The following is a 24,430-nucleotide window of genomic DNA, read 5'->3' as shown; positions in this document are numbered from 1 at the left end:
AGCAGGTGTTGTATTTAGCTCTCTCCTGTATTTCTCCTCCAGGTCACAGCTACGAATGATGGGGCAGCTACAGATGGGGTTTGCCCCCAGCCTGAATCCACTGGTCCAGACTCCCAGACTATTAAAGAAGAGGATATAGTGGAGGATGGCTGGACCATTGTCCGGAGAAAGAAATGAGTGGGGCTGGAAATGGTTTGGGCCCTTGCTTGCTAGTTGTTTTGAGACTTGTCTGTAGGGGTTTGGGGGAGGGTTGTGGACTCCTGGACTGGTTGCCCCATCTCCACCCTCTTCCTGTTCCCCTGTCCAGTTTCCTCCAGGGGAAGAAGAGCGCTAGGGTCCTTGCTCTCTAGGTAGTGTGGCCTGGTTCACCACAGCCCCTTGGGCCTTAAGTTACTATCTGCACGATGAGGCCTGGTTTCCCAGCACATTGCCTCTCAGATGCGGTCAGTGTGAAGAGGGAGGGATGAGCGGGTGAGGGCGTGACTGGAGAAGCTAAACACTGGTTGACAGTGACCAGGTGGATCTGTGAAGGGAGAGGACCAGCAGGAGAACCAATAGCCCTGCTGGGTCAGGAATGGTGAGATGAACTTGCAAACCAGAAGCGAGATGAGTCGAAGATGTGAACGAAGATAGCTGTGGTACCTCTCCTTCTCCCCCCGCCCATACACGCACAGAGCAGCTCTGTACCCCTGGCCAGAAATTGGAACCTCCCAGGAACACTCCCTTTCTGCAGCTTAGCCTCCAGTCCTGGGTTCCTTCAGGAAGTCTAAGACTTTGGCTAGGTGGTGAGCTTGGGGGACCTGGGCTTTGTTTTCTGGCTCCTCCAACCTCTTTCTGTACACTTATCCAAATCCTGGGATGAGGCTTAAAACCTCAATGAATAGTACCTTATTGTTTAATCTGTGACTTGACCCATGGAGAGCCTTGGAATCAGCCTTTTAGGAGCCGGGCTTCAGAGCTCCGTAGGGGAGCAGTTTCTGGGCCCATCCTAGCAGCCTGTTACTTTGAACAAACAAACAGATGGACAAATGGAACACAGCAGCACTCTGAAAGTTTCCATAAGCCCGAAATAAACTGTATTTTTCTTTAAAAAAACAAAACAAAACAAAGAGTATCCATTGTCCTCCCCACCCATTCCCCTGTCCTGCCCTGTGGCCCTGCCATGGGTCTGGACGATAAAATACTGGGTAGTCTTGGGGCCGGGTGGAAGCTGTAAGCCATGGGAGAGGCAGGAGGGGTCTGCTCCCCGCCCCATGTAACACATGTAAAGACACCGGCTGAGGGGGCAGGGCTGGGCCAGGGCCGTAGGGTCAGTGGCAGAGCTGGCACTTGAATCCAGATCTCCTGCCTCCAGTGCTTTGGGGGGAATTGGGTGGAGGCAGGATCTGTAGGGTGTTGAGGGGATGGGGGACAAAATGGCCTAATTCGGGGGGGGGGTCTAGCAACAGCTCCCACCCTTCCTGGGGACAGGGATTTTAAAAAAATTAACATCACTGTAGGAATTTTTTTTAAAGCCCATGTTTTGTGAAAAGATGAATTAAAAAAACCCAAGACCCAGCACTGGGGATTGAAAGTGCCCATGATGGGAGTTCAAGTATTGACTGAGCTGGGAGGGAGGGGGCTGGGGCCCCCCAACTGGACATGGGCAGCTAGGGTGTGGGGCAGGGGGCCCCAGTTCCTCCCAAACCCTCTAGGTCTTGTCTCGGGTCTGGGGGGCTTCGGAGGGTTCAGCAGTGGCTCCTGAAGCTGCCACCGGTGCCTCCTCCATCTCCCTGTCCTCCGACAGTGTGGGCCCTGGGCAGAACATGTCCCCACGGCCTGCCCGACCGAGCACTGCCATCCAGCGCCGCTGCAGCTCCTCCGTCTCGGGGCTGAAGTACCAGCTCAGGTGGCTCTGGGTGATCTTGAAGACGTGCCTTCTGTCAGGCCGCTCCCCTGCCTCAGGAGGTCCCACCTCAAAGCCAATGAGGGGCAAGCTGCGCTGGGCTTTCACATCCTAGGGAACAGGACAGAGCTGGGGTCACCTTGAGTCTGGGCTTCTCACTAGTTTTGCATCTGCTGAACCCTTCTTTTCCTTCCCCTGCTCAGGAACCTTCCGTGGCTCCACTGATAGCAATAGAAAAATGTCAACTGAGGCAACTAGCATGCAGGCTAGTTCAAATACCTGTTTCCTCCCACAACCAAAACCAGTTGGGCTAGTCTCTTTAGCACATACCAAATAATGTTTGCAGGCCTTTGTCTCGGCTCTTGCCTCCACTTACATGTTCTTCCCCGCTCCAATTGGACCTAGCAGTGCCTAACCTCCACTCTGGCTTCCTCCAGGAAACTAGCTCCGCCAGCTCACCCCACTTTTCCCTACACATGTTGGCCCACAGTCACTCCTTGTCTCTACTTGGTCTTTGTCTCACAAGGGTAGGGGTTCTGATTTCCTCTTAGCCTTACCCAATCCCCCAAGGCCAAGGAGAGGTCAAGGACCGAAGGGGAGGAGGAACAGCCTGGTTTTGCCAGGTGGCGGGAAGGACCCGAAGGAATAGGATGCACACCTGAGGGGCTCCGTAGATGTACAGCACCAAGGGTTCGTTCTCAGGCACCACGAACCATGCCTTATGCCAGCCTTTGCCACCTTTCTCCATGTAGTGTAGGAAGCTGCAGATGACGCTGTTCTCCGCAGCCACTGAGGCCTGTTTCTGTGGCCAGAGACATGGGGGACATCAGTGTCAATAGAAGGCCTGGCTTGGCTCCTCTTGGCTTTGACACCCCCTCAGCATAGGGATTGATGAAGCTGACGCTCAGATGGCAGGAGGGATTTGTCCAGTGCCCCTCGCCCTCCCTCCCCCCACAGTGAGTTAGACTGGAGACCAAAAGCCAGGCTTGTCTGCTGAACTGCCATGGCTGCTGCCTCCGAAGAGTTGGTGGGAGGGGTGTCTCAGCAGGGGCACCTGGCTGCTGCGCAGGCATTCTTCCATCAGTCACGCATTCCTCAAGTCACTTAGGCCTTTACACCTCCCCTGTTCGTCCTCTTCCATCATACACTTGTGCCTTACATTTAGCAAGAGGCAACCTAGCATCGTGGTGAAGAGGACTGGGAAGCTGGGTAAGGCAGTCTGGCTCAGAATCCCAGCTCGAGATGAGAATGTACTGACTTGGAGAACATACAGGTCCGTTGTAAGGATTAAATGAGTTAATGTATGCAAAATGCTCTGAATAGTGCCTGGCACAGAGTAAGCATTCTTTTTTAAAAAAAGATTTATTTATTTGAGAGAGCGAGAGCGAGTGCGCGTGCACGCGAGTGGGAGTTAGGGGGCAGAGGGAGAGGGAGAGGGAGAGAAGCTTCAAGCAAACTCCCCGCCGAGTGAGGAACTCACCACAGGGCTCAATCTCAGGACCCTGAGATCGTGACCTGAGCTGAAATCAAGAGCCAACCGCTTAACTGACTGAGCCACCCAGGCGCCCCCAGAGCAAGCATTCTTTGAGTGTTAAATAAAATAAATACCTCAATTTGGCTAAAAAACAAAACCAAAAATGTGTGTACATGCTATAGCACAGCTATTAATAGTAGTGATCTAGTGGGTAGAAGCAATATGGTGTTTTATTATTTCTGTTTATATTGTCTAATTTTCTTCAGTGCACATATCCTACTTTGTAATAAGAAAAGATAATTTGTTAATTGAGAAAACATCCTAGCTCTGCCATTCGCTGGCTGTGTAATTTGGGCAAATAACTCCCTGGGCCTCAGTTTCCTCATTTGTAACCCAGGGATAGTAATAGCATGGATAGTTTAGTTACTGTGAGGATTAAACGTCTAAAGCACTTAATAAAAATCGGTCTTTCATTGACTCTTGCACTCATTTTACTCACTCCGAGCCTGGGTCACTTGCTCAGTGGATGCACATGGCACCCTAGCATTTCAGAGATGCCCAGGCGTCAGTCACACCGGCTGGGTGGCTGGGGCCCCTGTGGTCAGCGTGGGAGCGTTAGTCGGGGACCTGGCTCTTACCTCCAGGATAGACCTCCGGCGCTGGGGTGTATGCTGGCTGCAGGCCGGGCTGCTCCCGGGCACCCCATGCAAGGCCACGTAGCAGTCCGTGCACACACGGTTGGAGCGGTTGTTGTCATAGATGAGGCGGGCCCGGAACTCGGAGCACTTCCCACAAACCACCTGGGGTGGCAAGTGGGCAAAAACAGCCTGGTTCCTGCAGGTCTTTCCCTTCAGTGGACCAACTCCCACAGTGGCCTCGTGGCCTCCCGCGCTTGGAGGGTAACCCGCTGAGAAGTGGGCCTCTGGGCTGCCAGCCTGTCCCCTCCCTAGCTCTGCCCCTGCCTGCCAAAACTCACATGCCCGCAGGCCTTGCAGTGGTGCCTGCGTTTGGTGATGGAATTGAAGGGCTCCTGGCAGCGCATGCACATGGTGACTTCCTTTTCTCGGATGGGTGTAGGTGCCCGCTTCCCAAGATCCACGTTCTGGAGAGAGGGCCAGGTCCCAGGTCAGAGATAGCTACTCCCCAGCCCAGTGCAGCCAGCCCCTGCCCTCTGCCCCAAGGCTTGGATCATCATTGGGAGGCAGCACATACGTTCAGAAGACCTGCCTTTGAGTCCTTGCACTGTCCCTACCTCACTGTCATTTTTACTTCCTGGGCCTCAGTTTCCCCCGTGATTTCTCTGCGGCCATACCAAAAGAAGACTGTGCTTCCGAGGTCATGCACTGCCTCTCTGGTCTTTACTCTCTGGGAAGGGGCAAGGATCATTTCAAAGTAAAGTGGGGACTTGGAAACCTGGAAGGGGTCCCAGGGCAGGGGGAGAGGGTGGGGACTCTTACTGGAGAGTTAGGGGGTGTGTCTTCATCTTCCCTGTTTGTTGAGTTCAAGAGTTTGAAGGTCTCCAGCGTCTGTTCATGCTTCAGGAGAGTGGAGTTGATGGCCTATAAAGGAGGTTGTAAGAAATAAGAGGTCAGATCACCTCACAAGGCACCCACTTCCACCCTCACCTCACCTTCTTGTGACTTAGCCTGGAGTCAGAAAAGTTGGCTTCTAGGCCAAACTCTGCCCCTTGCTAGGCATACGATCTTGAGCAAGCCCAATCCCAAATCCAGTTCTCAGTTCTTAAATTTGTGAAATGGTGGAGGGGATCAGTGGTTGAAAAAACTCAGGTCTTCCTGGCCACTCTCTGGGCTTAAGGTTTTACAGGATTTAACTCACTGGGGTTACACCCTCAGCGGAGCCAGCTTTTTAAGGGGAGAATTTGTGAGTTTCTGTTTAACTCCTGGACCTCGGCTTGCTTCTCTGTAAAACGGGGATGGTAAAGTTTGTTGGAAAGCAGGTGTCCAGGCCCATTCTGGTCTGATATGAGTTTTAGGGGAGAGTCCACCAACCCCAAGGAGACCTGTTAATACTCCTCCAGCCCCCTACCACAAAGCCTTCTTGGATGTTACCTGGACCCAGTCTTTCTTCTCCTCCTCAGTCCTTGGGGAAGGGGGGGGGCGGAAAGAAAAATGTTGGGTTAGGCAGGCCAACCAAAAGCAACAGGAATGGTAACGAGTAGGTATTTTGGAGTCAGACAGACCAGGGTTTTGACCCTCTGGTCCTTAACTTACTGTGTGACGTTAGGCAAGTCATGTAGCCTGTCTGAGTTTATTTACTCAATAGTTACTAATACTTTCCAGACCCTGTGCTAGGAACCTGGGGCTTAGAGAGGACCCTACCCTCAAGGAGCTCATGGTCTAGGAGGGGAGATAGACAGGGACAATACAGGGGGATCAGCACTGTGACAGAGGGAAAATAGGGCTGAGAAGCCCTGAAGAAGAGACTTGCCCCAGCCTGGAATTTGGGTGGAGCTGTTAAGGAAGGTTTCTTCAAGGAGGTGCTGGCCCTCAGAGGGCTATGGGTGAGGTGTGTGTAAAAGTATGGAACATACAAGAAACCATAAATAGTTCCCTGTTGTCGGAATGGCAAATTTGAGAAAGGGGGGCAGTTTGTTTTCCTTTAGTCCATTTTCTTCTCCATTTTACATGGAGAGAATTATCAGTCTGGGTTGTTCTGAGCAGTAACTGAAGTGGTATGTAAAGTGCCCAGCACAATCCTTGGTCCACTAGGTGCTCAGTCAATGCGAGTTACGTCTTCCTTTTGCCTTCCTTTCCCACCTCTCCTTGTCTGCCCCGTAGTCTCCAAGGCCTCTATGCTGGGATAACTCCATAAACCTCTCACTAGGAATAGGACCCAGTTTCTTGGCTGACTCCTGCCTGGCCTCCTTCTAATCCCCTTCCACATCTACCCACCAGACATCAAAAGTATTTTTCTAATATGAAAATCTGACTACATCCTTAGAACCACTTCATGAAAAATTAAGGATAGGAGTTAATATTTAGGTTTGCAATGCTATTTATTATGAAAAATTGGAAGCAGCCTAAGTGTCCAACAACAAGGGATCAGATAAAGAAAAAGAAATGATGGTACATCATTTTGTTGTACTGTCAGACAACAAAAATGGTATAGAAAGCTGCTTATAATATGTTAAGTGAAATATAGTATGTTAAGTGGTATAGAAAGCTCTTTATGTTAAGTGAAAACATATAAAATACACATAGCATTCCATTTTTGTTGAAAAACATGTGACATGAGTGTTTATATTTGTCAAAACTTACTGATGGTACACACTTAAGACCTGTGCATTTCACTGTGTGAAAATTTGGCCTCAAGAAAAGGAGAGGACATTAAATACTGATCTCTAGTTAATAATATGCACACCAAAGTCTTTAGGGATGAGGTGTAGTGATGTCTGTAACTTCATTTGAAATACATGTTAAAAAACCAGATGGATTGGTGGATGGATAAAAGGATAGATTTGTGATAAAGTAAATATAGCGCAATGTTAACACCTGTAGAATCTGTATGGTGGGATTACAGTTGTTCGCTGTATAATTCTTTAAACTTTTCTGTATTTTGAAATATTTTCATAATAAAATATAGAAAGAAAACGTGTGTGTGTGTATACACATACACACATATATGCAAATAGAGGAAAGGCCTGGGGTGAAGTATCATGTCTTTAATTTACTTTAAAATGGTTCAGCCAAAGATATATATGGCAAAATGTCAATAGTTGTTGACTCCTAAGTCAGTGGTTCTAAACCCTGGTGCACACACTAACCACCAAGGGAGCTTTGAAAACTCCTCATGTTCAGGCTATGCCCGAGACAAATTCAATCAGTCTTTGGGGGTGGGTTTCAGACATTGGTATTTTTTACAAGATTTTATTTTTAAGTAATCTCTACACCCAACATGGGGCTCGAACCTCTAACCCTGAGATCAAGAGTCGCATGCTTTAACTGACTGAGCCAGCCAGGTGCCCCTCAGACATAACTATTTTTTAAAAGCTCCCCAGCTGATTCCTGTGTTGCCAAGGTTGAGCACCAGTTGTCCAAATGGTAGGTATATGGGTGTTTGTTCTATTTCTACTTTTCTGGATATTTGAAATTTTTCGTTAAAAAATTTTTTTAAAGGGCAGTACAAGCAATTGCAAGGTAAGCCCTCCATGCCTTTCCTCTGCCACTAGGAGGAAACCCTACACTGCTTAGTGCTCCCTTCTGGCTCCATTGTCTCAGCAGCCCCCTCCCTCCCATCCTCCTAGCAGAAGACCTGAGTCATGTGACTTGTCACTCAGGTTCTACTGAGCCCTCTCCTGGATGTGCCCAACGTTGGCTTTGTTCTTGCTTCCTGGCTGCAGGCCTCGGGGATGCTCTCTGGTCTTCCCAGAGCTTCAAAGGTAACACTCATCTCTCTTTTCTGCCTCCATGCAGTCCCAGCAATGAGGGTTCTGATTCTCATTTTTCACTTCCTTGCAGCCTGTCAGAAACAAATCATCTACCCATATGCATCCATGCCCTGGCCCTGACCCTGACCTCGATTCCCTATCAATCACTTGGGCCCTCAGAAGGCAGCATGAGCTTGATTTCCAGCTCTGCTCCTTTCTAGCTATAGGATCTTGGGCAAGGTACATAACTCTTCTGTGCCTCAGTTTGCTCATATGTGAAATGGGATTGATGGTAACAGTAGCTACTTCAAGGGTTGTTTTAAGGATTCAACTAGTCAGTTTAAACTTAAATTGTTTAAGTTAAAATTAACTTAAAACAGTGCCTAACATAAGAGCAAGTCTTCACTAAATGTGAGCTACTATTATCATCCAAGTAGAGGATGGATATGAAAGCCCCTTTGTAAAATGGCTAGACATTATTTTAAAAAGTTTTATTATAAAACATTTCAAGCATACAAAAAAGCAGACAGGATAGCACAAATTCATTAAATGTATGCCTATTATATAGATGCAAATTTAAAAAATATTTTGCTGTATTTACTTCATATATATGCATATATTCACATATAGTCATATAGGTACGTATATATGTGTGTGTATATGTATATATGTGTGTATTTTTTTGGTTGATAAGTCATTTAAAAATAAATTACAGATATCATGATACTAAATCTTCAGCATGCTTCACGAAAAAACAAGGCCATTCTCCTGTATAAACATTTACCATTATCACACCTGAAAAAGTTAGCAGTAATTACCCAACAGCTATTGTTCAGTTCATATTTAGATTTTCCCTATTGTCTTGCAAATGTATTTTAGGGTTTTGCTCTAATTAGGCTCCTATCATGGACCAAGCATTGCATTTGGTTGTTATTTCTCTTAAATCTCTGAATCTTCAATAAACCGTGTTGTTATTCTTCCTGTTTGGATTAATATCTCATTCTTCCCTCTCTTCTAACAAAACCCGCCAGAAGAGCAAGCCTGCATCTTTGGGAAAAGGTGCCCATCTTTTCTCTGGAAGGATCTCTTTCTTGGGGAGGTAGCCTGGCACTAGGCCTAGAATGCCTCATATCTGAAGGAAAAGAGGGGGCTGGAGGGAAGGTATAGGTAAGGGCAAATACCTAGCCTGGAGCTCCAGGGAGCGCTGCTTTCCTGACACCAGGAAGGTCCGAGGCAGATTGAGGTTGGAGCTTTCCTTTAGCTGAATGGAGGGAGAAAGAGGCTTTGTGAGGACTACTAAGCTCCACGGGGCCCTTACCCTCTGCACACATGCACACAGAGACTTGGGGTCAAAGTCAGAACAACTTTATTCCTCCCAGCACCAAGGCCCCACTCCAGGTCCCCATTTCCCACCTCCTGGTGCTCACCTCCATGCCATCTACATCAATGCGTGCCCGCACGCTAAACTTCTGGCCAAGGAGCCGCAGCCTGGGCACGCAGTAAAGGAGGCGGTCGTTGAACTAGGAAGGAAAAGTTTGGGGATGTATGTGTGGAAGACCCAGGAGAGGTGTGGCCCAGCTCCCTACCCTTATGGGACTCCTGAAGCTTTACTGCTGGGGAATCAAGGCAATAGATGGAGAATGCACAGCCCAGATTGGGCACAAGGGTCACAAGGAAAGAGCCTAGGCATGAGAGTCACCCCCTAGTTGGCTGACCTTGGGCAAGTCACTTCTAAGTCTTAGTTACATCACCTCTGAAGTAGAGAAAAAAAATTCCTAGTGTAGGTAGTGAAAATACAATGAATCAATAGAGGAAAGAATGGCCAGCAGGAGGTACAGTCTTGAGTGAGTACCAAGTCAATGTGTGCAACCCCACGCCTGGCACTTACTAGTATGAGGTATCGGTCTTGAGTGGTCCCATTCTTTGCTGACAGCTTAAGGATATGGCCTTCTTTTATGAGCTCTTTGGTGGGGCTGACAATGTCTTCCTCACCCCCTAGCAGCTCGTATACCTTCAGCAGCTTGTGCATTCGCTCCTGGCAGGAGACAGTAAGCAGAGGGCAGGGCTGAGGTGCTGGCCTCCCCTGACGTGTCCACACGTCACAAGTCCCCCAGGACAAAGACACCACAGGTGGGTGGTCGAGGAAGGGCAGGGGCTGGAAGGGCCACTCACCATTTTGCGGATGGCAGCGTTAGAGTGCTCTGCTGCTGTGGCTATCAGCTCCAGAGACTCTGTGGGCAGAGTGGGAGGTCAAGTGGGGGACCAGCAGAGGAGAGGCTCTGAGGGCTTCTTTGCTCCCTGAGTACCTCCTCCTGGCCTGACTACACCCGCCCCGTCCCGGAAAGCACCAGCCTCAAAGATGTCCATAGCAACATCACTTAAAATCAGAAACTATCTCAATTAATCCCACAACAGCAGAATCACAGTACATGGAATAACTGGCAGTGAATAAAATGCAAGCTTAACAGGATTATTATTACCATTAAAAATAGCAAAAATAATAATTACATCGGTAACTAGAAAGAAACATACCCATGTTTAACAAGTTGTCTCTGAATGGTGGGACTATGGGTGCTTTTTATTGTGTTCTTTAGATTTTTCTATATTTTCCATATTTTTGATGAAGAGCATGTATTACTTTTATAATCAGAAAAAAGGCCATATAAGGAAACAAAGAGGGGCGCCTGGGTGGCTCAGTCGGTTAAGCATCTGCCTTCGGCTCAGGTCATGATCCCAGGGTCCTGGGATGGAGCCCCGCATCGGGCTCCCTGCTCAGCGGGGAGTCTGCTTCTCCCTCTGTCTCCCCCGCCACCCCCGCTCATGCTCTTTCTCTCCCTCTCCCCCCTCTCTCTCCCTCTCTGTCTCATGTGCATTCTCTCTCTCTCAAATAAATAAATAAAATCTTAAGAAAAAGAAACAAAGAGATGAGCCTATTCTTTGTCTCAATAATACTGATTATAGGAATCTATACTAAGAAAATACATGTTCTAATCAACAAAACCAATAACTCCCTAGCCAGACTCATTGAAAAAAGGGGGGAAAGGACTCAAATAAATAAAGTCACAAATGAGAGAGGAGAAATAACAACCAACACCACAGAAATACAAACAACTGTAAGAGAATATTGTGAAAAACTATATGCCAGCAAATTGGACAGCCTAGAAGAAATGGATAAGTTCCTAGAAACATATAGCCTAATAAAACTGAAGCAGGAAGAAATAGAAAATATGAACAGACTGATTATTACCAAGGAAATTGAGTCAGTAATCAAAAAACTCCCAATAAACAAAAGTGCAGGACCCAGATGGCTTCATAGGCGATTTCTACCAAACATTTAAAGAAGACTTAATATCTATTCTTCTCGGGACACCTGGCTGGCTCAGTCAGTTAAGAGTCTGCCTTCAGCTCAGGTCACGATCCCAGGATCCTGGGATCGAGCCCCGCATCAGGCTCCCTGCTCAGGCGGGAGTCTGCTTCTCCCTCTGCCTCTGCTGCCCCCCCCTGCTTGTACTCTCTCGCTCTCGCTCTCTCTGACAAATAAATAAATAAAATCTTAAAAAAAAAAAAGAAAAGAAAAATTATGTTTCTAGAAAAAAATACCTATTCTTCTCAAACTATTCCAAAAAAATTGAAGGGGAAGGAAAACTTCCAAAGTCATTCTATGAGGCCAGCATTACCTTGATTTCAAGACCAGATAAAGACACTACAAGGAAAGAGAACTATAGGCCAATATCCCTGGTGAACATACATGAAAAATCCTCAACAAAATACTAGCAAACTGTATTCAAAAATACATTAAAAGAATCATCCACCACAATCAAGTGGGATTTATTCCTGGGCTGCAAGGGTGGATCAATATTCGCAAATCAATCAACGTGATACATCACATCAACAGGAGACAGGACAAAATTCATATGATCATCTCAATAGACGCAGAAGAAACATTTGACAAAGTACAACATCCATTCTTGATAAAAACCCACAACAAGTAGGTTTAGAAGGAACATACCTCAACATCATAAAGGCCATCTATGGAAAACCCACAAGGAACATCATACTCAATGAGGGAAAACTGAGAGATTTTCCACTAAGATCAGGAATAAGACAAGGATGTCCACTCTCCTCACTTCTATTCAACATAGCACTGGAAGTCCTAGCCACAGTAATCAGACAACAAAAAGAAATAAAAGGCACCCAAATTGGTAAGGAAGAAGTAAAATGTTCACTATTTGCAGATGACATGATACCCTATAGAGAAAACCCTAAAGACTCCACCAAAAAACTACTAGAACTGATATATGAATTCAGTAAAGTCACAGGATACAAAATCAATGTACAGAAATCCGTTGCATTTCTACATACTAATAATGAAGCAGCAGAAAGAGAAATTAAGAAAACAATCCCATTTAAATTGCACAGTACCTAGGAATAACCTTAACCAAAGAGGTGAAAGACCTGTACTCTGAAAACTTTAAAACACTGATGAAAGAAACTGAATATGACACAAAGAAAAAAAAAAGAAATGGAAAGACATTCTATGCTCATGAGTTGGAAGATAAGATATTGTTAAAATGTCTGTACTACCCAAAGCAATCTACACATTTAATGCAATCCCTATCAAAACAACAACAGCGGGGCGCCTAGGTGGCTCAGTTGTTAAGCGTCTGCCTTCGGCTCAGGTCATGGTCCCAGGGTCCTGGGATCGAGCCCCGCATGGGGCTCCCTGCTCGGCGGGAAGCCTGCTTCTCCCTCTCCCGCTCCCCCTGCTTGTGTTCCCTCTCTCGCTGTGTCTCTCTCTGTGAAATAAATAAATAAAAAACAAACAAACAAACAAAACAACAACAGCATTTTCCACAGAACTAGAACAAATAATCCTAAAATTTGTATGGAACCACAAAAGACCCTGAATAGCCAAAGCAAATTGAAAAAGAAAAACAAAACAGAGGTATCACAGTTCCAGACTAGAGGGAAGAGGGGTGGGGAATGAGTTAAGTAGGTGATGGGGATTAAGGAGTGCACTTGTCTTGATGAGAACCGGGTGATGTGTAAAATTGTCACTGTATTGTACACCTGAAACTAATATAACACTGTATGTTAACTATACTGGAATTAAAATAAAAACTTAGGGGTGTCTGGGGGGCTCGGTTGGTTAAGTGTCTGCCTTCGGCTCAGGTCATGATCCCAGGGTCCTGGGATCGAGCCCCGCGTCGGGCTCTCCGCTCAGCGGAGGGCCTGTTCCTCCCTCTCCCTCTGCCTGTGGCTCTCCCTGCTTGTGCTCTCTCTCTGTCAAATAAAGAAAGAAAATCTTTAAAAAAATAAAAATAAAATAAAAACTTAATAAATAAAAAGAGAAAATACATGTTCTATGTACAAACACACTTTCATTGCAGTTGTGTTTACAACAGTGTCAACCGGAAACAAAAATGTCCAACTGTAGGGGCGCCTGGGTGGCTCAGTCGGTTAAGCGACTGACTCTTGATTTTGGCTCAGGTCATGATCTCGGGGTCATGAGATCAAGCCCTGTGTCAGGCTCCATGCTCAGCCGGAAGTCTGCTTGGGATTCTCTCTCTCCCTCTCCCCCCACTGCACACGCACTCTCTTTCTCTCTCTCAAAAAAAAAAAAAAAAGTCCCCCTGTAGGGGGTCAGTTAAATAAATTCATGTGCATTCATATAACAGAATACTGAACATCCTTTACAAGTGATGCTTATGTAGAGTTTTTCATAATTTGTGAAATACTCAGGATATTTTAAGAAAAGGATACCAACTTGTGTACACTGAGTGATCTCAATTTCGCAAATATATATGTATAAAAACACTGGGAAGAAAATATGTCAAAATGTTCATTGTGCTTATTCTCTGGGGGCTTGTATCACAGGTGATCTTTTTCCCTACCTCTTTCGTCTTTCCTGTAATTTCCATATTTCAGGTATAGTGACCAGGTATCATCAGGGGAAAAAAAAAATCTTGAAGTAAGTCCCTACATATCCCCACACTAGAAAATCCTGCCCACACTTGAGGCCCTGCTACAGATGTACTGCATCCCACTCTTGTCTGTATGATGCCAAATTTTCCCACTGGAAAATCTGCCTGTGATGGAGGAGTACAGGTGCTTCTCAAGAGGGTCCATATGCCTGGCAAACCAAGTCTTGCTTTTCTAGGAGGCTCTGCCTCCATGACCAAGTCTTGGTACTCAAGATCTGTAGCCCCTGTCTCAGCTCAGGCCTTTCAGGAGTCTCTAATCTTCAACCCCTCTTCCACCCTAGCTGCCAGAGGGATCTTTCTCACATATAGCTTGCTGTCACTCTTCTGCTTAAATCTGTCAATAGCTCCCCTGTATCTGCAGGGGAAAAGACCCAGCCCTTTAGCCTGTCATCGAAAGCCCTTGGAGATCTGGCTTCTGCTGACCTCTCCAACTTTCTCCACTTGTACCTCCCTAAACACGTCCTGTCTTGCTTCATCTGGCTAACTGCCACTCAGTCTTCTGGATTCAGCTTACCTCCTCTAGTAAACCTGCCCTGAGTTCCCAGGCTGGGCCGAGACCCTGTCTCGGTTCCCACATTCCTCTGCGCTCCCCTCTGTCCCACCAGCCACACTGTGTATTCATCATGTATTGACAAATCTGCATCCCTCAGTAGACTGGGAACTCCCTAGGATGGGGCCAGAGTCCCCCCACCCTCTCCAGGGCTCCCCATCAGATGCTTTGCATAAATTAGCTCCTTTCAATCCTCACAACAACTCTGTAAGATAGGTGTGATTTGTGCCCTGTTTATCCAAAATGAGGGAACAGACTCAGGGAGAAGAGGTGGTGGCCTTAGGTTGTCTACCTGGAAAGTGGCCGAGTTGCCATCAGAGCTGGAACTGCTCCGCCATCTGCCTTTTCTCCTAGCTGTTCTGTATCTCCCCCACCCCAAGGCAGGGGGCATGTTGGGTGGTAGAGGTAGGAGGTAACCAGGGAAGGGACAGGAAGAAGACTCTGGTAAGCTGTGGGCATACACACTCAGGCCAGGGCAGATCACTGGGCTCAGACTAGAGGCTTTCCTATCAGGAACTCTGTCTGGAGATGCCTTGTGTGGAGTACAAACTGGTATTTCCAGGGGTCCAGTATATGTAGGCTCTGTCTGGGATGTCAGGCTAGGATTTCATTTGGGGGTGTGGACTAGGGAGTGCAGTTTGGGGAACTGAGTGTAGGGGCTTGGTCTGGAAGCTCTGGTGGGGCTTTGGCAGCCTGGGTTTGTAGTTCAGTCTTGGGCTCAGGGTATGCAGTTCAGACAGTAGTTCCCTCTAGCCTGGTTTGAGGAGCCCAGTCTACAGTCCAGGTTCCAGAGTTCAGTCTAGGAAGTAGAGAGTGGGGGGAGTGGGCGCCTGGGTGGCTCAGTCGGTTAAGCATCTGTCTTCAGCTCAGGTCATGATCCCAGGGTCCTGGGACTGCATCCCACATCAAGCTCCCTGCTCAGTGGGGAGTCTGTTTCTCCCTCTCCCTCTCCCCCTCTCCCCCGCTTGTGTGCTCTCTCTCTCTCTCTCATGCTCTCTCACTCTCTCCAATAAGTAAATAAAATATTTTTTAAAAAAAGAAAGTGGGGGGAGTGAGTCTAGGGAACCAGAGATGTGATTCAGTGGGGCTCAGACCCTGAGGCACTTTCTGGGGATTTTAGTCTGAGGGGTAAAACATTGGGCGGTCAGTTTAAGATCTTGGGCTGGGTAGCTTAGTGAGCATATCTTGGAATGGCTCTCATTCAGAGATTCTCATTCTGAGTGGCTCAGAAAACCGGACTGGAAAATTCTTTCTTGGGTGGTGGTGGTGGGGGTGTGTTCATCTTTGGGCTTAGCATGGGGAGCTCAGTTGGGCAAGCTCAAGCCCTGAGGCTGAATCTGGGGACTCAGATAGGGTTGAGATTGGTACAAAATAGGAACCCAAGTTAGGTAAACTCAATCTACTTTTATGGGCATTCAGTATGGAGGGCATCAGTCAGGGCATTCAGTAATAAAAACTGCTAACATTTATTGGACCTTTGCCATGCGCTAGGCACTGTGCTAATAGCTTTACCTGGATTATCTCATTTATCCTGAGAACAACTCTATGAGGGAGGTATCCTTATCATCCCCCTTCTACACACGAGAAAACTGAGCCCAAGCAGCTTGCCCAGGGACACATAGTTGGTAAAAGGGACTCTATTTGGTGCCCAGTTTAGGAATATTACACTGGCAACTCACTTTGGGGGTTCAGTACAGGGAGCTCATTTGGGGAATTTCAGTTTGGAAATGTCATGCTAGAGATCCAGTGTGGAAATAAAATTGAAAGAACTCAGTCCTGAAAGCTCACTGTGGATATGTGATTCTGTAGAATCCATGGGCTCTGAGTGGAGAAATAAGCCAGGAGGCTTCTTCTGGGGATCCCAGTTGGAGGGTTATAAAATGTGGAGACTCAGTGTGGCAGTGAGGTGTCCTTCTTGGGTCTCAAGATGGAGCCCAATCTGGAGACCTCATTCTGCAGGACTCAGCCTGGGAATCTCAATCTGTGAATCCAAGGCTGGGATGTAGAAAATTGCGGGGGGGGGGGGCACTGTTTGTGGGGAGTCTGTCTGGGAGTCAGGACTGGGAAGATCAGACTTGGAGGATCAGACTTAATTTGGGAGAAAATCTAGGGCATTAGTCCCAGGGTGCAGTGAAGGGGATGGAAAACAGGGGTCTTCAGTCTGGGGGATTGGGGTTAGCAAGAACACAATCTGGAGTCTCTGTTTGGAGCTCAGATCGGGCAGCTTAATCTCAGGGTTCCCTCTGGGGTTCACACTGGAGTACTGTAGAAATCAGTCTGAGGCCTCAGTGGTCTCAGTCTGTGGCATGGATCGGTCCCTGACAAAAGAGTCAATCTTTGGGGCTAGGATAGATGTCTCAATCTGAGGGACAGTAAATGGGGGATGAATCTGGGGTGCTAAGTTTGGCAATACCTGTTTATAGAATGGTGGCCATGGAGATCAGACCGGGAAGTTCTTTGGGGGAATCTCCCTGTGGGACCTCAGGCTGAGGGCTCAGATTGGGAACCTGCTCTCCGAGCTCAGGGTGGGGAGAACATTCTGGAAGCCCAGATCTTAGTTTGGGGAAACCAAGTGTGGGAGGTCCTATAACTGGGACCTCATACTGGATTCAGCCTGAGGGCTCAGGTTGGAGATGTCACCCCATGGAACTATTCCCAGGGAATCAGTTTGGAAGGCTGTTTCTCAAGGTTTAGGTTAATGTAGCTCATCCTGGCACTTCAGTGGGGGCTCTCATTTGGGGAGAGGATTGAGGCCCTTAGTCTGCAGATGTCTGTTTGTAGAGTTTAGCTGTCAAACGTTCTAGGGTTCTCGCTCTTTCTAGAGGTCCAGGCATGGTAGCAAAGTGTCCCATGTGGTAGGGTGGCGGGGCCTCAGTTTGGGGAGTAGACACAGCAGTGGACACAACTGTCTGCTCCTGATTCTTGTGGCTTCCAGCATCCCACATTTTCCTAACTTTCCTCCTCCCTGTAGGGCTGCTCCTTCTTAAGTCCTTTGCTGATTCAACCTCCCTCAGCTTTGTCGTTGGTCCCCATTTCTTCTCCATTTACATTCACTCTCTTGGTGATTGGGGCCAGCCTCACAGCTCTGAATACTGTCTATGAGCCGGTGACATCCAAATCTCTCTCCCTGGGATTCTAGACTCATCTAACTGCCTACCTGGCAGCTCACTTTGAACATGTCCAAAATCAACCTCCTAAGCTCATCTCAAGAACCATCACCACTAGCCAAAAATCTGCAAGTAATTCTTGACTCTTTCTCCCAAGTCTCACACCCACTCCATCCTGGTTCTTTCAGTGCTGCTTCCAAATATAATATATCCTGAATCTAACCATTTCTCTCTACTTCCACTGCTACTACCCTCATCCAAGCCAACTTTTCTCACTTAGATTATTGCAAAGGCTTCTTACTGGTAGTAATCCCGATCCAAATCTTCCCTTGGCTACCCACTGCACTCAGAAAAAAATCCATCTCCTTATCCAGGCCTTTAAAGTCTTGCTCCTCTCTCCAACCCTACTTCTACCATTCTACCCTCACTTATCATGCTCAGGTCACACTGGCCCTCTTGTTGGTCCGGAGATATGCAAGCTGCCACCTCCTCCCCCCTAGGAACTCTGCACCTGGAATATGTTCCTCCCCAGTCGGCACGTGGCTCCCTTCTTCATGTCATTCAGGTCTGACTCAAATATCTTCTATTCAGAGAGGCCACCCAACCTCAAGTAAGCCCCCCAGTCCCTGTCACATCACCCTCTTATTCTCTGAATTACACGTAGCACCTATCCAATGTTCTCCTGTGTATTTATTACTTCTCTTTATTATCTGCTGTCTGTCTTGTTCACTTCCATATCCCCTGTGCCTACAACAATGCACAGAATAAGGTGCTCAGTAAATAGCTGCTATATTAATGAAGGAACGAATGGAAATAACACTCTGGGGGGAGAAAGTTGGGGAGACTCTAGGGAAGCACTCTTTGAGGCGTGAACCTGGGAGCGGGGTGGGTCTCATACTGGAGGAATCAGAATGAAATACTTTCCTAGTGGTTCAGTGTGTGAAGACTCAGTCTGAGGAGATGGTATCTCAGCCTAGAGATCCAAATCTTGGAGGCAGAAAATTTGGGGTCCAGTCTGGGGTGCTCAGTTCTGAAAAGGTGATTCTGTAGGGCTCTGATCAGACTTGGGAGGTTCTTTATGAGGTTCATTTTAGGTAGCGGCTGGCGACACAGGGTGGAGCTCTAAACGTGGATGATGTAAAGTCAGGGTCTTGATGAGACACCTCTCCTTGTAGGGAGCTCAGCTGTGGAGATTCAGTAAAGAGGGCTTGGCCTGAGGGGTCAGTCTGGGCTCTTGGCCTGGTGGCTCAGTCCCTGGGGGTTCAGGCTCAGTTTCATTTTGGACTTGGGACAACTTCATTTGAGGATGAGTCTAGGGGTGAGCTTTGGGGTCTTGGCCTAGAAAACAGATGGCTCCCTCTAGGGGATCATTCTGGTATACTCTTCCAACTCTGGGATTCCAGTTGGGGACTTCAGACTGGGAGACCCCTGACTGCTCTGTCTGGGTACTCAGGCAGAGACTCAACCCGGAGGTACATCCTGGGGTCTTACTCTAGAGCCTCAATGTGGGCCTTTCAGTTTGGAGATCCTCTTCTGGGATCTCATTATGTTGCAATGGAAGGCTGACCCTGTGAGTTAAGTCTTGGGGGCTGGGGTGGGGCAGGGCCCGGATGTGTGTACTCACTTTGGGCGTCCTTGCTGTCCGGGGAGCCGTGGGGCAGCTTTAACAGATAGTCCTTGAGAAGCAGCTCATAGCGGGGAATGCGCTGCACGGGTTCCAGCATGTGGTGCTGCAACGTCAGGTTGCCACAGGCTTCCTCCTTCTGTGACGGGCAGAAGCAGAGGGGCTCAGGTCCGGCCACAGACCCCTCACTGGGTCCCTGCAGACCTCTCCTCCCCAGTCTGTCCTATCCAGCTTCGCTGCTTACCTGCACCTCATGGATGATTACTTTAAACTGGGTGGAGCGCTCTGTCCAGGTGTTGACCAGCTCCACGGCCCGGTCGAAGTTCTTCACGTACTCGCCGTACATCTTGAGGAAGGGTGCCAGCTTCTGCAGGATGTCTCCGATGCGTGGGTAGCGGTCCCTGGGGTGGAAGCGGGGGCTGGCACGGTCCTGCTGAGCCTTGTCCCCCAGAACTCTCCCAGGGTTCTTCCTAGGTCTCGAGTCCCAGGGAAGCTACTCTCATCGCATTCCTGGAAATCTACTCGTCAGCCAGTTCTGCTCCTCTGGAATTGCTGCTTATGTTATAGGCCAGTTAGGCCAAGAGGCTCAGCTTGACCTGAAACCATGGCCCGGGCTGCCACCGGCCCCGACTCTGCCTTTCTCAAGTACCAGGAATAACATGTCCTGAAATACCTGCCCAGACCTCACCGTGAGGGCCACTTCATACATTTCTTATTGATTCTGTGCCCAGCTGTATGCTGGGTGATTCCGAAGACACAAATGAGTCACACTGAGCTAAGCCCGACAGGGTCACTGTCTGATAGGGGAGACAAAGTGAACAAGCCTGGTCATACTCCTCAGGAGTCACAGTTCGCTGAGGGACACATGGCACTAGACCTGGTTTTAGCCCTCATTGGTCACGGTCTGCTGGGGGACACACAAGAACCGGGCCAGGCCTATCCCTCAGGGGTAACAGTCAATTAGGAAGATGCAGGAACTGGCTTCATGCCAGCCCTCAGTGGTGACAGTCTAGGGAGGGAGACACACTTTATCCTGTGTGTGTGGGGAGCATGGAGATGATTTTCAAGCAGGAAGTAACGCAGTCTGATTGTTCAGAAAGACCATTATGGCAGGTGGTGTAGACTCCAAAGGATGGATGGGAAAAGGAGGGCCTGGCGGCTGGGAGATTGCCTGTAAACCCTGCCCTTCTACCTCAGGACTCAGCTCAGGAATCAGCTCCTCCTTGAATCCTTCTCTAACCCCAGCCTAGGTTTGGTCCATTCGTCTGGATTCCTACAGCCTCCCGTTCTCAGCTCTATCATAGGTCTGATAAAAAAAACACAACAGCTCACATTGAGCACTTATTATACGCAGGATACTGTTCTAAGCTCTCGACATGTGTCAACTCATTTATCCTTCAAACAACCCTCCAAGGTAGGCTATTATTATTATCCTCATTACACAGAGGAGGAAACTGAACCATAGTAATTTAAGAAACTTGCTTAATATCAAAAAGCGAGCCAACGGCAGAGCTGAAATTTGAACCCAGCCAATTTGGCTCCTAACCTCATACTCTTAAGGGCTGTGCTATTCTGTTGTAATTTTCTGAGTCCCGGTCTGTGTTTCGTATTACATTGGGACGGCGTGGAGGGCAGAGCTTCGGTCTGATTCTCTTTGTGAAAGGCGCTAAGAGGAGAGGACGGGTGGGAATGACCTCGAGTGCACACTTGTGCCCTGGGCTTGGCAGGCGCACGGACAGGAAGGCAGGCAGCCTAGATTTGGGGTCCCTCACCATTCCTCCATGCGCTTCTCTAGCTCAGGCAGCAGGAACTGCTGGTGGAAGCAATAGATGGAGCAGATGTTAGAGAAGATGCCATGGACGACGTCAGCAGGGAAGGAACTGCGGTTCCGAGCTTCTTCCAGTAGCCGGGCACAGAACACCTGTGGGGCAGGGCAGGAGTGTTGAGCCCAGCTGGGCCTGGGACTTGGCTGGGGAAGGGGCAGCTTGGAGGTGAGGGCAGTGTTTGTGGGCAGCTCTGTGGATCTTTGGGATCAGCACTGGTCTTGAGACCGAGGAGAGAGGCAATGGAGTTAGGCTTCTATGTGGGGTTGGATTTCGGGTCATCGAGGTTAGGACTTGGAGGTAGGCATGGGAACAAGGAGAAGTCAGGAGCAGGGTCAAGGTCAGAATTAGATTCAGGGTCAGACTCATTCATTTAACACATATTTTTGAGTGCCTACTGTGTGCCAGGCACTGTTGCAATGGCTGGGATAACAGAGTGAACGAAGCAAGCAAAAATTCCTACCCATATGGATTCTAGTGGATTTGGGGGCAGGAATAGGGCCAGGATTAGAATGAGGATCAGGGTCTGGTTTACAGCTGGGGTCAATTCAGGATCTAGGTCAGAGTTGCAGTCAGGGCTGATGTACCCCCCCAAAGTTAGGAATGAGGGTTGGTATAAAGATCAAGCTTGGGGTCATAATCAGAATTGACTTCAGAGACAGGACGGGGGTCAAGGTCAGAAAGGGGTCTTACCAACTCTAGATTGGTAATGGTACGGCTGGGCTCAGGCCCTATTACTTCCCCCTTGGCACCCACCTACCAGGTCCTGGGGCCCTGGGACCCCCAAGGGGCCGTTCACCTGATCCAGGAGATGGAGCCTGGAAACGTAGGCCTTCTCAGTTTGCAGGAGCTCATTGGCAATATGGAACACTTTCTGCTGCACAGTCAACTGGAAAGGAGAAGAGGCAACCACTCATCCATCACCCCGTACCCTAACCTTCACCCAAGCCTACAGAATTCTCAGAACAGCTCAAATGCTACTCTAAGCCCAGTGCCACCCTGGGTGAACCCTACTTCCCCATCTCTGGACCCATAAGCCTCCCAGCTTCAATCTCTGACTCCCCAGTGTATCCTAAAGGCCACTCCTCGATTCCGATGATACGCACTCTCTTACTTGGCCACTCGTGCACCCAGGCATCTGCTCTCTCTATTCATTTAGCATAGCGCAGTGGTTAATTGTGTGGGCCAGGAAGTCAGACTTCCTGGGTTCAAATCCTAGCTCTGCCATTCATTAGCTTGCATAAGTTGTGTAACTGCTCTGTATTTAAGTCTCCTCATCTGTATAAACTGATAGTAATAGGACCTAAGTCCATTGGTAGTTGAGATAATTAAATGATTTAATGTAAGTAAAACATAGCAGACTACAGATTAAGTAGTCTATAAATGTTATTTATTCACCCACTCAGTTCACTGTCAGCAAAAGCTTGCCGAGTACCCGGGGTGTGAAGAAAACACCAAAGTACAAAAATGTATACGACTCATCACCTGTTGGCCCAGTTTCCAAATCACTGGACACATATTTGCTGAGTCCCTGGCCTCAGCCCCCACATTTGAGCTGGGTTCTGGTGAAGAAGGTGTTCTGGAGGCAACCTAACTTAAGTGCGAGGAAGCCTTTGAAAGCAGCCTTAGCTGCTGGGGCACAGAAAGGGTTTCCTGCTGCCAAGGGCCTTCATGACCACAGCCTCAGGTCCTTCAGGCAGGAGGAGCTCTAGCTCTCGTGCCCCTCTGGTGGCCAGCTGCTGGGAAGTCTCTCTGGATGTGAGAGACTTTCCATTTTATAAATAAGGAAACCGAGGCTCGTGGTAGGGGAGTGGAGTCTTGCCCAGTGTCACATAGCTACCGAGTCTTGGGATTTTCCAGCTGGAGGAGGACTTTAAGGATCCCCAAGCAGGATGCACATCTTTAAGACGGAAAAACTGAGGTCCAGCTAGTGGTTCTCTGATGAGGGAAGAACAATTTTCCCAGTGGGCATTTGGGACCATGCATGGTCATTTTGGTAGTTACAGTGAAGCGGGGGGGCAGCGAGGTACGGGTTTGCTACCGATATTTAGTACCAGGGGACCAGGGAAGCCAAACACCCAAAGTGGAAACAATGCCCTGTTTTGAGAAATAACGAGCTGGGGAAGAACCAAGTGTAAGAGCCAGGCTCCTGGTTTTTCCACATGGTCCCGTCTCTTGGTGAACATGGGTCAGTACCTCCACAGATTCCTGTCTCTCCATCGGGGGCACTGGGATTTCTCTGTCCTTCTCCTCCTCCTCCTCGTCATCCTCCTCCTCCAGGTCGCTATCAACTTCCTGGGAGCAGGGCCGGTGCGGGTCAGCCAAGGCAACAGGGACACTGGCCAGGGCAGGGGGCCCGGGGCACAGGCTGTGGCTGGGGGGCCCGTCATCACTGACGAAGCAGGTCTCCTCACTGTTGGATGGCGAGCTGATGCTGTCAATGCCGCTGTCCCGGTTGGGCACCTTCTCGCCATCCCGGGGCCCGGGAGCCAACAGGAACAGGCAGCGGGAGGCCTCGCCCTCGGGAAGCTGGGGCACTGGAGGCTGCGCGGGTGGCTGTGGCAACATGGCTGGCTCTGTGGGACCTGGGCTGGGGCCAGGGGCTGGCCTATCCGAGGCGACAATCACAGGCTCTCTGAGGGGGGTGGTGGACACACACGGAGGCAGGGCATGAACTCACTGAGAGTCCCGTCTTAGAGCTGTCCTTCCTGTCCCAGGCCCACCCTCACCCCCACAGGGTCCCCCGGGGACCAGACTCACCTTTCAAATTTTTCAATCAGTGAGGATACTGCTGCAGAACTGGGGCTGGCCTCCACCCTGGGGGCCAGGCCCTTGGCCACTCGGGGGTCTGCAGGCAGCGGGCGTGATGGTGGAGGGGGAATGGGCTCAGGTGGGGGGGGCATCCGGGGCATCTGCAGGTAGCTGGGCTTTGGGGGGACTGGAGAAACGCACAGGGAAGAGAGGGGAGATCCCAGTGAGCTGAGTTTGGAGGTGGCTGTCATGGTCAGGCCACAAGGCCCTCCGCAAACCCCCAGTCTGCACCTTTGCCCAAGGCGGGTACAGAGCAAGCCTGAGGCAAAATGCCAGCGTGTACGCATCAGCCACAGGCCACAGCCCTCTGCCGCTAGACCGTGGTGCTTCCTAGCCTTCTTTTTTTTTTTTTTTTCCACATTTTGTAGTTACTTTATTACACAGGACTCATCAGGAAGTTGTATTGCTTAAAACTGGAAGTTTTATGGATGCTTTCCTAAGATTGCCTTCTGGCCAAGAGGTGCTTTTTTTTTAAATTTTTTTTTTTTTTTCTTCCTAGCCTTCTAACAAGCATTCTCCTCTGCCACTGGTCAGCCTTTCCCCTCTGTCATCCCCTCTCCTGGGCCATTTCTCTGCCCCTCGCTGGAACCACTTACCTTGTGGCTTTGGGCCGGGTGTCCGCTTCAGTGGCGAAGGACGCTGGCTGGGGGTTTCAGTGGGGGGGCCTGGGTCTGAGCGAAGCCGCTGGGGACCTTCTGGATGAGGTTCAAGGCTCTGGCCAGGGTCAAGGGACAAACTTTTAACCAGGATCCGGTTTCCTTGGTGTAGCCCTGCAGAAAGGGAGA

The 24,430-nt window shown here is 48.9% G+C and overlaps 2 protein-coding genes across 3 annotated transcripts in view; one reads left to right on the top strand and one right to left on the bottom strand.

The window, feature by feature from the left end:
- TSR2 (TSR2 ribosome maturation factor) overlaps positions 1-3,836 on the top strand; it is a 7,809-nt gene extending 3,973 nt beyond the window's left edge. For both annotated transcript variants that reach the window (XM_006729961.3, XM_031024428.2), the window contains exon 5: positions 43-3,836. In XM_006729961.3, the coding sequence (XP_006730024.1) occupies positions 43-177 (135 nt within the window). In that variant the 3' untranslated portion in view covers positions 178-3,836. The remainder of the gene's footprint in view (positions 1-42) is intronic.
- FGD1 (FYVE, RhoGEF and PH domain containing 1) lies at positions 1,054-24,430 on the bottom strand. Its single transcript, XM_081808801.1, has 17 exons — positions 24,242-24,430; positions 23,595-23,772; positions 23,031-23,469; positions 21,634-21,723; positions 20,784-20,932; positions 19,256-19,412; positions 19,012-19,150; positions 9,919-9,977; positions 9,635-9,781; positions 9,174-9,266; positions 8,928-9,007; positions 5,429-5,459; positions 4,817-4,918; positions 4,336-4,461; positions 3,998-4,159; positions 2,544-2,687; positions 1,054-1,996 (listed from the first exon to the last, which is right to left on the bottom strand). Exons 2-17 carry the CDS (start codon positions 23,744-23,746, stop codon positions 1,691-1,693), a joined length of 2,376 nt encoding a protein of 791 aa, XP_081664927.1. The 5' UTR covers positions 23,747-23,772; positions 24,242-24,430; the 3' UTR covers positions 1,054-1,690.

Source organism: Leptonychotes weddellii, chromosome X, assembly GCF_054177405.1.
Source record: "Leptonychotes weddellii isolate Sample4059 chromosome X, ASM5417740v2, whole genome shotgun sequence".
Lineage (NCBI taxonomy): Eukaryota > Metazoa > Chordata > Mammalia > Carnivora > Phocidae > Leptonychotes > Leptonychotes weddellii.
This window is presented reverse-complemented; position numbering and strand designations above follow the sequence as displayed.